This window comes from Synchiropus splendidus, chromosome 17 (genome assembly GCF_027744825.2).
Source record: "Synchiropus splendidus isolate RoL2022-P1 chromosome 17, RoL_Sspl_1.0, whole genome shotgun sequence".
NCBI classification, from domain to species: Eukaryota; Metazoa; Chordata; class Actinopteri; order Syngnathiformes; family Callionymidae; genus Synchiropus; species Synchiropus splendidus.
In genome coordinates, this window is record NC_071350.1 from 12,377,500 (window position 1) to 12,389,789 (window position 12,290).

Consider the following 12,290-nt stretch of genomic DNA (forward strand, 5'->3'; position numbering starts at 1 on the left):
GACAGACTGTCCGTTGGCCGATCCACCTCACCGTGTCTGCGTCGATGTAGATCGTCGGACAATCAGAGCAGGTTGTGAGCATCTGAGATGACCGGAGGAACTTTGAGCCGATGCCCCTCAGACCCTCACCGAGGTAAGTGGCGACATCAGTGGTGAGGACGCAGAATTTACCCTGAATGTTCTGAGGAAGGGAGATGAATTGTTTGCAATTAATACTCACACTTTCATGACTGCTCTCTATATTTATCTCTACTTTAGGGAATACCTTAAAGAGTGAGGAGAAGACTTGGAAAGTGTAGACGGCGCTGGACCCATCCGAGTCCGTCACCAGCTGGTTGACGTGGCAGCGCCATGCTTCCTCAGCGTCGTCACACACTGCTGGCTGGAACGCCGCCAAGATAGCCGAAAAAAACGGAGAAGGGGGAGGAGGAAATCCAAGGTCTTCCAAGTCATCTACATCGTCACGTAAGCTGCGGTCACGGATAAATTTGTCACTTTTTAATGTACTCTGAACAGAAGAGAGGGTGGGTCGACCCACCTGGGGAGACAGTTTGGGTCGAGGAAGTCCAGAGGTGGCTGACAGTAGTCTCCACGCAGGTCCCGACTCAAAAGCTGATCTTGAGGTTGCCCTGGCAACTCGAGGGTGAAGCTGTCTCCACCGTCTGAGCCTGGAGGGAGCTCATGAGCGCTCAGCGACAGTTCGTCGTCCTGAGCCTGAGTGTCCTCGTCCTCACCGCAGCCTCTCACCTGTGAGTACTGAGCAGGAACCACTTATTAAGCTGACCTCACAGGCTTCATTGAAAACAACAAAGCCGCTTGGATCCTTACTAGCAAGCTGCTGTGGTCATCGTGGAGTCCTCCCTGGCCTGGCGTGGTCGCGGTTAGCGATTGAGGGTCGGCTGACGTGTCGTAGGATGTAGACAGAGAGTCGGTGTGATTGGTCTCATCTGATGGAGATGGATTTGTCTGTAGAAGTAACATTTATTAACAAATATTTATGTTTAAATAAAAAAAAATGGAATTAGAATAAAATATGGTGGCAAAATATTTCCTAATGCCCATTATTAACCATTAGAAAGCAATCCTAACACTCGCCCTACAAGTCCCATGATGCACTGCTACAATTTTAGTTATAAAAGTTGTGACCGAGACTTCAATCTAGCCACCATTAGCTTTAACATAGAATTGGATATTTGTGGTACACACCAGCTGAGAGTGAGACAGGCTCTGGCTTGTTGAAGACTCCTCTTCCTCAGAGGACTCCTCGGAGTCGTGGGGATCCTCGTGACCCAGGCTGGGCGTGCTGCCTGAGTGCTGGCTCTCCTCCAGGAGGTCACCCAGCTCTGTGCTATCCAGCGACCGCCGCCGCACCCCCCAATTAAAGTTATCCATGGTCTCGCCCTAAATAAGACAGACACATAGCAAGCAAGGGAACAAAGGCAGAGACGGTGTTATTAGCATTGCGGTTATTTTTAGAACTGGCGGTTTCATGTTTCGCAGCGCTGCAGGAAAAGCGCACACAAGACGGCAAAATAAAATACAAGTGTGGCCAAGCGTATTGCACTCACTTGAGAAAGAAACGTCAGTACGTTTTCATAAAAATAATTGTATGCTTTGTTCATTTGAAATATAGTCCATAGATTGTCAGTGAACTTCTCACCAACAATTATTAAAATGACAACTTGCTTAACTACTCTAAGCATTTATGAGATTTAGTTTTCCAAAATTGACACATAGATGTACATTAACAAAAACCAAAGTGGCAGCTAAGCATGTTTATATTTTGAGGAACATTAAATGTTATTTTATTGATACCAAATTGATGGATTGCTCTAAATCCACTTTCCTATAGATGCTACATTCATTTTATTCAACTTATTCCCCAGACAAGAATCATATATTTTTTTAGTTATTATGCATTTTGAAAACATATTTTTTTGAGTGAGTGCAATAAGCAAGAGTAATAAGAGATGCTGTGCAATCAATTTGACATCTACGTCCCCAAAAAAGGTCTAATATCATCATTGTTTATGCACAAATCAAAAGTTAAGCCAAATGATCATTTATAGCGCCAGCAACACCACAGCACTGACAAGCTAATATGCTAAATGTGAGAGAACTTACCTGCAGCTCCTGGGCAGCAAATGGGGAGAGAGAGAGACACAGAGTTAGACAGAGAGAGCGACAAAGTGAAGGGACAAGGAGATACACTCAAAATATGTTGGTCATAAAGAGGTCACATGACACCTCAACAGAATTCAGAGAGAGAGGAGCGGAATTCGTTGCCTTTTATCAAGTCTCACCTCGCCGTCTTCAAGCTCCACATCCAGGAAGTCAAAGTCTCTGAAAACTCTGAACTGCTGCTCGCTGGCCGTGTCGTCCAACGTGTCTTCACGAGTTCCTCCTTCTTCTGAGGACACACCGCTCTCACGCACCTCCATCATGTCCAGGTCACCACAGGATGAGAAGATCACCTGTGTACAGCAGAATCAGGCTCGTTGTCACCTCCACATTTCCTATTTTAGTTGTGATACATACGAGGCTCAGACTTACGGAGGGATTCTTGGTCAGTCCAACTTCTTGTCCACAGAGAGACAAAACATTCACCAGCTTCTCCCTTGTTCTTTTCTACAAACAAACATTTGATCAGTCAAGAAATCCTATTGATGGAATGTGGAATCACCCACCTGAGAAGACTGGGGACGCCTCCAGCTAACCGGGACCAGAATGGTGTTGGAGTTTGATCCAGAGGAGGTGGATGAGGTGCTGCGTGTCACTGCCATAGCTCGCGCTTTCCCCTCTCTGACCCCGGATCCTTGAAGCTCATCAAACCGACGCCCAATCACCGGTGTCTGTGAAGTAAAAAACACCCATTAAACCCGAAGACAAAGAGGCTGACATTCCGGTTCTCACCTCAGATATGTCAAAAGTGAAATCCAGTGTTTTCCCAGGAAGTGCCTTGGAGGAGCCGTCCCAAACCCGGCTGACCTCCAGGTTGGAGAGGTCACCCTGCGAGTGGCCATAGACTGGGTGGACTAAGCTGGCGGAGCGTGACACTACCAGCTTTAAGATGTTTAAGGCATCTTTCCAGTGAACCGTCTATGGAATATAATGGACATTAAAAAAATGCTCCCATCTTGAAAATCTATAACAAACTCACCTGGACAAACTTCTCAATTGTTTTTGTGACATCAGCATTGAACTGTTTGACTTGAACGGCAGTAAGGTCCATGTGGCTAAGCAGACAGTAGATAATCTGAAGGAGTGACTGCTGCATGCTGGGTAGGCCTTTGTCAAGCAACTGAAAGATCCACAAATGTCTGTCAGGATTGGTGATACACAAGACATAATAATTTAATAGACTGTTTGCTAAGAAACACACCTCAGCCATGTAGGTCACCATGTTGAGAGTGATGTCAGAGAAAGCTTCATGAAGGTAGCGACACACCACGCTGACCCAGGAGAACGGGTCCCTGGTGTAGGAGCGAGTCTTATAGAGAGTCATGACATGAGCTAGATGGCTCAGCTTTGTGTGTTTCTCGACCAGACACACCTAATGGAAGATGATTTAGGGAGTCAAGCTTTTTACTTAAGTGGGTGCAAAAGCAATAAGCTGTACCTGCGCGATCCTCTCTGCGCTCTCTTTACAGAACTGAGTGGGGTGGCCGAAGTGCTGCACCAGGTGAGGCAGCAGGCACAGCACATTCAGTGGGAATCCTGCATGGAGGACAAGACCCTTAACAATTGACAAGAAGGACGTCATTAATACAATGAAATCCTCACCGATAGATTGGGAGCTGTCGACAACCGGGACTCGGGAGACGGGTGTGAGCTGGCAGAAGAGCTGTAGAGTGAGGTCAGAGGTCGCCTGAGAGGTGAAACCCTTTAACAGAAGCTGCTGAATCCCAGAGAATCCACTCCATCTCAACTGGGCCTGCAGCTTCTCCAGGCGCTCGCGGTTCTCAGCTCTGTCCAGGGGAACCTGAGACCATATGAAAAGATGCTCATTGTTGTAAAGTTTTGATCGTTACAATGACAAATAAATACGACAAGATCGGCTCTGACTCACCTTTGACAAGAGTTTGTGAACAAGACGAAGTGACATTTGATATTCAAACTCAAAGTCCGACTCCATGAGTGAAACTGCGACCCAGAAGACGGTAGCCAGGATGGACGACGGATGTGACACGTGAGCAGGATCGGATAAAACACTGGGATCGATCCGATTCGTTGATGATGTGCACGACCCGGGAGTTCTACCAGCCCTGGCGAGACCGTGACTGTTGCATGCCTGTGATTGACACCACATTGTAGCAACGCTTTCAGAACCAAATAACAATGGAGTCATTTTAATATTCTTGCCTGTATCCTATCTAGCGTGGCGCTGCGAGGAGGATCGCATGACTGGTAGCCGCATTCGCCAAACTTTTTAGGGACAGAGTAGGAGCGCTGGTGGCGTTGAGATGAGAGACCCATGAATCCCGGACCAGGGAAGTTTAGCTGTCCTGTGCTCTTCCTGTTCATCAGCTTGTCACTCAATACAAAGTCGGGAGAAGACGTCCTGTCAATCGGAGAGCATAGTCATGAGAAATAGGTCCTAAAGCAGAGATGATCATCGTCTTTCTCTACATATGTTTCAACACACCTTGTTAGAGCCGCCATGAGGTCACTATTTTTAAGGCATTCTGCAAGATTAACCACTACAGACTCCAGCGTCAGCAGCACCTCCATCACATACCCCTGGAACAAAGTACATGACATCGCTTGTGTTTCATTTCAGCCGAAGAAAAATTAAATGATGTTCATTTTGACATACCTGCACCTCATCTCCATGCTCCCCCACAACTTCAACCAGGCGGGACACCAAATCTGCAACAGCGTGGTTGTTGATTGGTTGTTTGAGGGCTCTGAAGATCTGGAAGGAGCGACCAGCGTAGTGCCGGGACGAGCTGCATAGAGCCGTCTGCAGAGCGACATCGCTCAGCTGCTGCTCCAGGTGGAAGTCTTCATGAACAGGCAGAGGCAGAGTATTAATTAGAAAGGATAGTTAGTAGTAAATTATGCTTTTATGACATAAAAATAAATAAATTCATAGGAATATAACTTTGCGATCATAACCTGATTTGGATTCCTTGAAGACGGAGACGACATGGCGCAGAAAGTTGGAAAGTTGCTCTGTACTTTTGGAGTTGGGGTTCTTAGGTGTGATGTCCTCATGCAGCCACAGTGGCCCCAGCGCTCTGAGTAACAACAACACAGTACTCCAGGCACTGTATACCCACCACCAGTATCACCACGCAGAAGTTAAACACAATGCTACTCGCAGAGATTATCACCAGTCCTGCTACACATTCATCAATGTCATCATAATCATATCTTTATCATCACCATGAAAAAAAACAGACAGTTTACAAACCTGGTGGAGAGGAACTCGATGAGCTTGTTGGTCTTCTCGTCAGTTTCATTCGGCGTGTCCTCCAGGTCTTCCAAGTCGTCTGGTGTCACAAGGGGCAAGTTACCCACGCTGCCTGCCGTGCTGCCTCCGCCCAGACTGGCTGAGGAAGAGTTGGAGGTCGAGCTGAGTCCAGAGTCTGCTACAGGAGACGCCTGCCACTCTCGGAGGAAATCAGGAGCATCTGCGAGGAAATATATGAGAAATAACCTCAAACATCTGAAATGAGAATATGAGAATATATATATAAATGTACTCACGTGACTGCTGATATTCAGAGTGGTAGCTGGATTTGATGGTCAGAGTCTTGTTGTCACTGATCTCTCTGGTTAACATCAAGACTGAAGCAATGACCTGGAGCATAGAGTAGAAATAATTTATGAGAACTTAAGGCAGAATGACATGATTTCAAAGAAAATGGCCATAGTTTACCTGGAAGTTGTTGTTACATGACAAAGCAATCAGTAGGTGGAGCAGAAGTCTTTTGCTGTGTTCATAGACTTCTGGCCTGTAGTGGTCCAGACCTGCAGAAGAGTTACAAGATTGTAAATGTTAAAGCTTTTCACCAAAATAAAACTAAAATCATCTTAAAAGTCAGACAGGAACTAGGCCACACATAAACAAACTTAAACTTAAGGGGTGAAAAATGTGATCACACAGTTAAAGGCAGTCAAATACTACTTCATGATCCCTGACAAAGCAGCTAATTATAGATTCCTACATGGCTGACATGGTCGGTATGTGTCCATGCTTTTGATAACACACAAATGCAGCTCACTGGAATGTCTGTGTCTGAGGTGACACAGAAGAAATGTCTGAGATGAAGATAACACATCACATTTTCATGCTACGTTTCAGATACCAGATGTGACAGGTGGATTCAGACACACCCTAGTACAGTCTGCAGCAGATAATTTAACAGGACGTAAAATAGGACTTTAGATTTCTCCTCTATCTTTACAGGAGATGAGAGAGGATGGATTAAGAGGAGGTTTGGAGCAGTTAACTTCTGGTGGTGATATTTTCCTTCTAACACCCCTCAATGTCTGCCCACCATTGTCCTCTTTCCTGCCCTTCTTATCTCCACATCCTGCGCTGAGCTAAAAGGAAGTCCATTTGTGCGTTCAATACTCACAGTTAAGTGCCTCAAGTCAACACGTATTCATCTACTTTTAATTAAAAATAGATCTTATTAAAGTGGTCTTAAATCAGACCGACTGCAGGATGTATAGTAGAGCTGATTGATGAGACAAATGTTTTGACATACCTAGAAAAAGGGCGTGTAGCAGCAGTGGCAGATGCAAAGCCCAGTCTTCTCTGACGCTGTGATCCACCACCATTTCAGTCATGAAGATCACAGCTATGTTGCACCTGGAGGGGATTGACATCAATGATATTTAAGGTAGATAAACAAAACAGTCATGGCTGATGATGACTCCGACTGTATAAGTGTTTTACATATCAGATCACAATAGCAGAGAACTACTGTCTACCTGTGCAAGGGTCCTCTGGGAGTGATGGTTTCAGGCAGGTAGTCCACCAGTGGAGCCCAGCAGCCTCCGTTAACAGGCATAGGCAACGGCTGAGGACGATTGGTCTCCAGAACACTGAGTAGCCAGCCAGCGTACGGTGGGAGCGGGTCACCTGTACACAAAAACAAAACACAACCAGCTAAGCTCTGGCTTGTCAGAGAATGCTGGTATCTGAAAGGAGGTATTTAGAAAGATGAGATTTTCCATAAGGTCCATTAAGTGATGGAAAAAACATTTGTGGCATTTAAAAAATGGGCTCACAAACATGCAAGATATTACAAGCATTCTGCTGGCTGACTGACACAAACCCAGCCTTATTAGTTATTTGTTTGACTACTACTTATTTTTTGTGATCTTTCCTGGCATTCATGCTGATCTGGAGAGTGGTGGTGCCGTGTATTTGCACATAAAGGCTCTGATAACTGAGAGCTTCTTAACCCCAGTTAAAATACCACAGATTATCTGCACTGGAGAATTAGACAGCTTCTGTAAAAGTCTCAGCTAACATTGGTTAACACAGGAAACTGGCAGGAGGAATTTATGTCCTCAAGAGCTCTTTCTACATGACAGATGACAGAGCTGCATATGTGAGCTCTAATTGTCCTCTTTGACTTGACTTACTCTTTTCATCCTCGTATGAACCTCCAGAACTGTTACTGTAGCGAGACTCCAGTCTGTTATGAGCTCTGGCCCTGGAATAAAGTCAAAAGTTGATTACCTGTGCACCAAACTGTTCAGCAACAAAGCTTTTGTTCTGTGACAGAAATGCTAGAGTACAGAAAAATACTGACCGATCATCACTGTCTCGAACCATCTTGCAGTCATCTGTGTCTCCCAGGTTGTCCTGACCGACCACAACTGTGTTACTGCTGGATGTGGTTCCTGAAATAGGCAAATGAACACAAAAATAAATAGAAACTTCAATGAAATACAATAAAAGCCATCTGTTAAATATCTATATTCCAGCGGTGCCCGTGGGCGAGAAGTGGGGAACACCCTGAGTAGGTCACATACGCAGACAATTTAAGAGTTATCAATTAACCTGTGGGACTGTGGGAGGAAACTGGAGTGCCCGGAGAAAACCCACAAATTCACAGGAAGAACACACAAACTACACGTTAAAATAAATTGAACTCACATTCTTCTTGCTTAATATGCTCTTTGATTTTTGAGACATTAAATAACAGATGTAAAGTCTGAAACTGGCCTGTCACTTTTTGACTTCATTGTAGCAAACAAAAATAAAGCTCAACTCACCGGTTTGTGAGGTTGATGCTTTATTGCTGGCAGCGAAGCGGTAGAAAGGAGGGTTGTCACAGTGCAAGACCACCGGGTTGACCGGGTCGGTCTGCTGCAGCTCAAACAGAAGCTCCTCCATCGTCTGGATTGTGTTGTTGCGACACAAGTAGATCACCACCTTCTTAATCTGGACCGGAAAAACGTGGGCCTCGTTTTCACAATCGCACAAACCTTCAGTATTTGAAAAAGGATTTGGCAACACTTACGTAAGGCAGCAGAGTGGTGTCACTGCTGACTCCGCACAGGCTGATGAGAAACTGCAGTGTGATTCGCAGGTTGTTGCCCCACCTCTCGTTGGACACCAGAGCGTTCCACGCACTTTCAATCTCCGGCCCGGGAACCTCGTCTCCATACTGATTAAACAAACCAAAACGGTCACGGTCAAAATACTAAGTGTTTTGCAAACTTTTTAACAACAGCGCCCCACCTTGGCAGTCATGAACATGAGGTTATTTAACACCAGAGAAGTTGCTTGTAAGGACCCCCAGCCGTTGCCTCTCAAACTGGGAGAAACTCCCATGCCTTGTCCCTGACTGCGACACTCCTCGTCCGGCGTGCAGGGACTGGAAGCTGGGGGAAGTAACCCAGTGTCCACCAGCTCGATGTTGCTGAGCCATGGAAGCAGGTACGAGAGCATGATCTGTCTGCCGTTAGAGTGTGTGGTGGGGAACCGCTGGCTGACTTCTGCAAAGACAAGTCAAAGATATGAATGCAAGAGTGAGACTGAGATAGCTTTGATGACATACGTGAATACTCGGTAATCAGAAACTAAACTCAGAGGGGAAATTTTACCAGAGAACAGAGGCAGGGTGAGCTCCGGGTACATGCTAGCCAGCTGAATTGAGAGCTGAGACAGGTTGACGCTGTACAGCGGGGGCAGCGGTCCATGTGTTCCGTAGAGAATGTTTCCGGGCTTTTGTTCAACCATTCGCTTCGAGTATGCACACAGCTTAGACTCCAGCACCTGTCCAATTTTGTTCCAATATTGAAATCCAATATTTAACAAGTTTGGCAGACAAACAAATATACCTGCATCAGCTGCATTGAGATCTCATATATTTCCCTGCTGGTATCAGAGGCCTTGAAGAGGACAAGATTCAGCAAGGTCACAAGGTCGCAGGGGTAATTCCTGATTTTAAAAAAATTAAAAGGTGAGTCAGAAATATTTGCAGTCACAACAAAACAATTCCTGACAACTGAATACTCACCTGTTACCGCACACTGTAGCGATAGCTTTGAAGCAGCCAGACGCCAGCTGGTAAGATCCGGTGAAGCAGCGGTCCACTGCCCAGTTGAAAAGATTACTCTGGTCTGGGTTCAATTCCAAAAGCAGAATCACAACCTCACAACCAAGACGGTGCACCTACACAAAACGGATTCATATTTTTATTAAGGCTGACACAATCAATCTCTTGTCAAAGCTGATTTACCCTGATGTCATGACAGGCTAAGATGTTGTCCAGCCATTTGTAGAGATAGCCGTCAGTCGACAGCCCCACGTTGTCGAAAACTGGCCCACAGCACAGAACAGCTGACATTGCCTGCGTCATATCACAGATGTCAGACAGAAGGTGAACAATTCTTCGGCTCAGTTGTTGATGTTTAAAAAGCTACCTTGAGAGCGCAGTACTGGTAGCGAGTGATTTGATGGTTACGGTCACTGTAGCGATCAAGAGGGGTAAACATCACGCTGAACGGTCCTGCCCACTGGCTGAAGAGAATGAAAAGATGATGCCGCAGGGACTGCTGGGGGAACAGGAAGCGCCTGTGGTGGACTGTGTGAGGGTGAAAAAGAGGGTCAGGGGAATACAAGGTTTTGACTGAGAGATGTTGAAAAATCCATTTACCAGGCACACACTGGATGAGGTTGGCCACCATTCCGCTAAAATGAGCTCTGATGTCTTTCAGCACATCCAGCTCCTTCTCGTTTTCTGCTTCTAGAAGCATCCGGGTCAGGTCCACGTACTCCAGGAACAGGGCACCCAGCGCCAGAGAATCCCGCTCCAGAGCTCCGTTGGTGCTTCAGAAGAGGACATTATTTAAACATCACCTCCATATGTTGTGGATTGATGTGATAAATGGTGCTGGCATAGTCGAGGAGAGCATCTAGACCAAAGTCCAAGTCACATCTCATCACTGCTCTGTTGAAATTATGAAATAGCAGGCAGTTCTACAACATTCAGAGAAGGCTGCTGTCTCATTATTTACCTGTCACTTATAACTCCAGCATTCGCGAGAAGTTCAAAGATCCTCAGCAGCTGCAGCCTGAGAAGATCCCTCCTCTCTCTGCGCTTCTTGTTCTAAACAAGGCGATAAAACATACTTGAAACCAAACACAGTATTAACACAGAAGCGGTCACAATTATTGAATCCAATTAAGAGTATTGCGAAGGCAAAAATAAAAAATAAACCTGCTCATAACACCTATGTAACAAAATAAGAAAGTAAAACAAATAAGATTTAAACTCAACTATAAGAAGTCCAAAGGAGCTCACATTTTAATACTAATTAAAAAAATAAAAATAAAAAGGTTGAAGGTTGAGATTGCTCAGGAAGATCAGAAAAGTGTCCCATATTTGAAAAGTTAATGGAGTCATTCAGAATCTGATGTATGAGAGTAGTGGCAGATTTTCATTTCAATCAGATAAGAGCTAACAATGTTGACTGATGGGCAGACAGTGATTATGCAAATGGTTGAAATCATCATCCCGTAAAAAACCCTCAGTCTGGAACAGGATTAAAAAAAATCACCCTGAAGAATAGCCTTTGACATGAAATTCCTCTCTCCCAACATCATTTTTAGGATTTTAGACAGCCTGTCAAACGGCGAAGCTTTCACATGACCTTCACGGGTCACAATATCGACATGGACTGGAGGTGATGTTGGTTTTAAAATAGCATTGAATTGAATTTTTGTATTGAAAGCTTGGGCCAAATTAAATCCCTTGGAGGGCCTTGACTTAGACATTCCAGAAGACCTAGACTACAACATTTATGTATTTAAAGAGGCTTTGATCTTTGAGAGACGTTCCAGGTTCAAATCCCACTGGAAACAAAAGGTTTTGCTTGCAGCTACATTCCACTACAACAAGAAAACCTGCTAATGACGTGACTTCAAGTTCCATCAAACCAAAGTGTGCATTTTACCTCAGGTCTTCGCTCCAGGGCTTCTTTCATTAATGGATGAAGTTCTTCAACAAGTTCCCTGTGAGACACACAAGTCAAGACTTTATTTACAACTGAGAATCGTGCATCTACCAAATGAGCTGCCAGTTAGTTTCCCACGTTACAAATGGTTATTTTTAAAAATACACCACCACCCTTCAACAACATCACCTCTACCCTTAACAATGTCATACATTTCTGCTACCCGAAGAATTATTTTTTTAAGAAGTGACACAACATTTTTTTCTTTAAATGACAGAGAGGAACGGGACTCATTTCAGTTATGACAAGAATTTAAAGACAAAATGTATGCGGCCGACAGAAGAGGGGTGTGTTCAAGACCAATGGATAACATAAGAGAACCAACTGACACTGATATTTGTTATACAAGAGAATCCTTCTTAGAGAGACTGTAAGCATATTTATATAAGAAGAAATTAATTTGCGAACTTGATAGCAACTCACTTTAAATTACTGAGACTCACTTTAAATTAAATTTTAGCCAAAGAATGGAACTTCATTTAATACATGAGAGTATCTTTAGTTTTATTGGCTTGAAATAATTCATATCTTTGAGCAATTGATGTTTTTATATTAGTATTTAACATTTACAATAAGAAACATCTTAGTGTAATTGAACCAGCAACTGTAATTGAGTAAATTCTTGATTGAAGCTTTTACCTGAAAACCAGAGCATTGGTGCATCCAAACCCCAACACCAGGGGCTCAGTGATCTCCAGACTCTCAGCTCTCATCAGAGGGACAAGCTGCTTCAGAAGCCAGGCAACAGACGGAGTCCCAATGACCTGTAAGAAGAAAGTCAAAATCTTTATGAATATGTT

General features: G+C 44.5%; 1 protein-coding gene across 10 annotated transcripts in view; it reads right to left on the bottom strand.

The window, feature by feature from the left end:
* Nucleotides 1–12,290, bottom strand: part of fryb (furry homolog b (Drosophila)) — a 37,945-nt gene that overhangs the window by 3,379 nt on the left and 22,276 nt on the right. For 5 of the 10 annotated variants that reach the window (XM_053846537.1, XM_053846530.1, XM_053846529.1 and 2 more), the window contains exons 24-60: nucleotides 12,130–12,254; nucleotides 11,431–11,488; nucleotides 10,492–10,583; nucleotides 10,131–10,303; nucleotides 9,898–10,058; nucleotides 9,714–9,824; nucleotides 9,492–9,646; nucleotides 9,313–9,412; nucleotides 9,076–9,247; nucleotides 8,711–8,967; nucleotides 8,490–8,636; nucleotides 8,242–8,410; nucleotides 7,776–7,866; nucleotides 7,606–7,676; nucleotides 6,946–7,096; nucleotides 6,720–6,823; nucleotides 5,885–5,976; nucleotides 5,713–5,806; nucleotides 5,417–5,636; nucleotides 5,119–5,270; nucleotides 4,817–5,004; nucleotides 4,646–4,740; nucleotides 4,363–4,561; nucleotides 4,070–4,291; nucleotides 3,620–3,982; nucleotides 3,383–3,553; nucleotides 3,161–3,301; nucleotides 2,914–3,099; nucleotides 2,688–2,852; nucleotides 2,554–2,628; nucleotides 2,304–2,474; nucleotides 2,125–2,133; nucleotides 1,207–1,401; nucleotides 829–966; nucleotides 539–756; nucleotides 266–470; nucleotides 32–181 (exon numbers count right to left, since the gene is read on the bottom strand). In XM_053846537.1, coding sequence (XP_053702512.1) covers nucleotides 32–181; nucleotides 266–470; nucleotides 539–756; nucleotides 829–966; nucleotides 1,207–1,401; nucleotides 2,125–2,133; nucleotides 2,304–2,474; nucleotides 2,554–2,628; nucleotides 2,688–2,852; nucleotides 2,914–3,099; nucleotides 3,161–3,301; nucleotides 3,383–3,553; nucleotides 3,620–3,982; nucleotides 4,070–4,291; nucleotides 4,363–4,561; nucleotides 4,646–4,740; nucleotides 4,817–5,004; nucleotides 5,119–5,270; nucleotides 5,417–5,636; nucleotides 5,713–5,806; nucleotides 5,885–5,976; nucleotides 6,720–6,823; nucleotides 6,946–7,096; nucleotides 7,606–7,676; nucleotides 7,776–7,866; nucleotides 8,242–8,410; nucleotides 8,490–8,636; nucleotides 8,711–8,967; nucleotides 9,076–9,247; nucleotides 9,313–9,412; nucleotides 9,492–9,646; nucleotides 9,714–9,824; nucleotides 9,898–10,058; nucleotides 10,131–10,303; nucleotides 10,492–10,583; nucleotides 11,431–11,488; nucleotides 12,130–12,254 — 5,586 coding nt within the window. The remainder of the gene's footprint in view (nucleotides 1–31; nucleotides 182–265; nucleotides 471–538; nucleotides 757–828; nucleotides 967–1,206; nucleotides 1,402–2,124; nucleotides 2,134–2,303; nucleotides 2,475–2,553; nucleotides 2,629–2,687; nucleotides 2,853–2,913; nucleotides 3,100–3,160; nucleotides 3,302–3,382; nucleotides 3,554–3,619; nucleotides 3,983–4,069; nucleotides 4,292–4,362; nucleotides 4,562–4,645; nucleotides 4,741–4,816; nucleotides 5,005–5,118; nucleotides 5,271–5,416; nucleotides 5,637–5,712; nucleotides 5,807–5,884; nucleotides 5,977–6,719; nucleotides 6,824–6,945; nucleotides 7,097–7,605; nucleotides 7,677–7,775; nucleotides 7,867–8,241; nucleotides 8,411–8,489; nucleotides 8,637–8,710; nucleotides 8,968–9,075; nucleotides 9,248–9,312; nucleotides 9,413–9,491; nucleotides 9,647–9,713; nucleotides 9,825–9,897; nucleotides 10,059–10,130; nucleotides 10,304–10,491; nucleotides 10,584–11,430; nucleotides 11,489–12,129; nucleotides 12,255–12,290) is intronic. The other 5 variants (XM_053846534.1, XM_053846539.1, XM_053846533.1 and 2 more) reach the window with 4 other exon arrangements.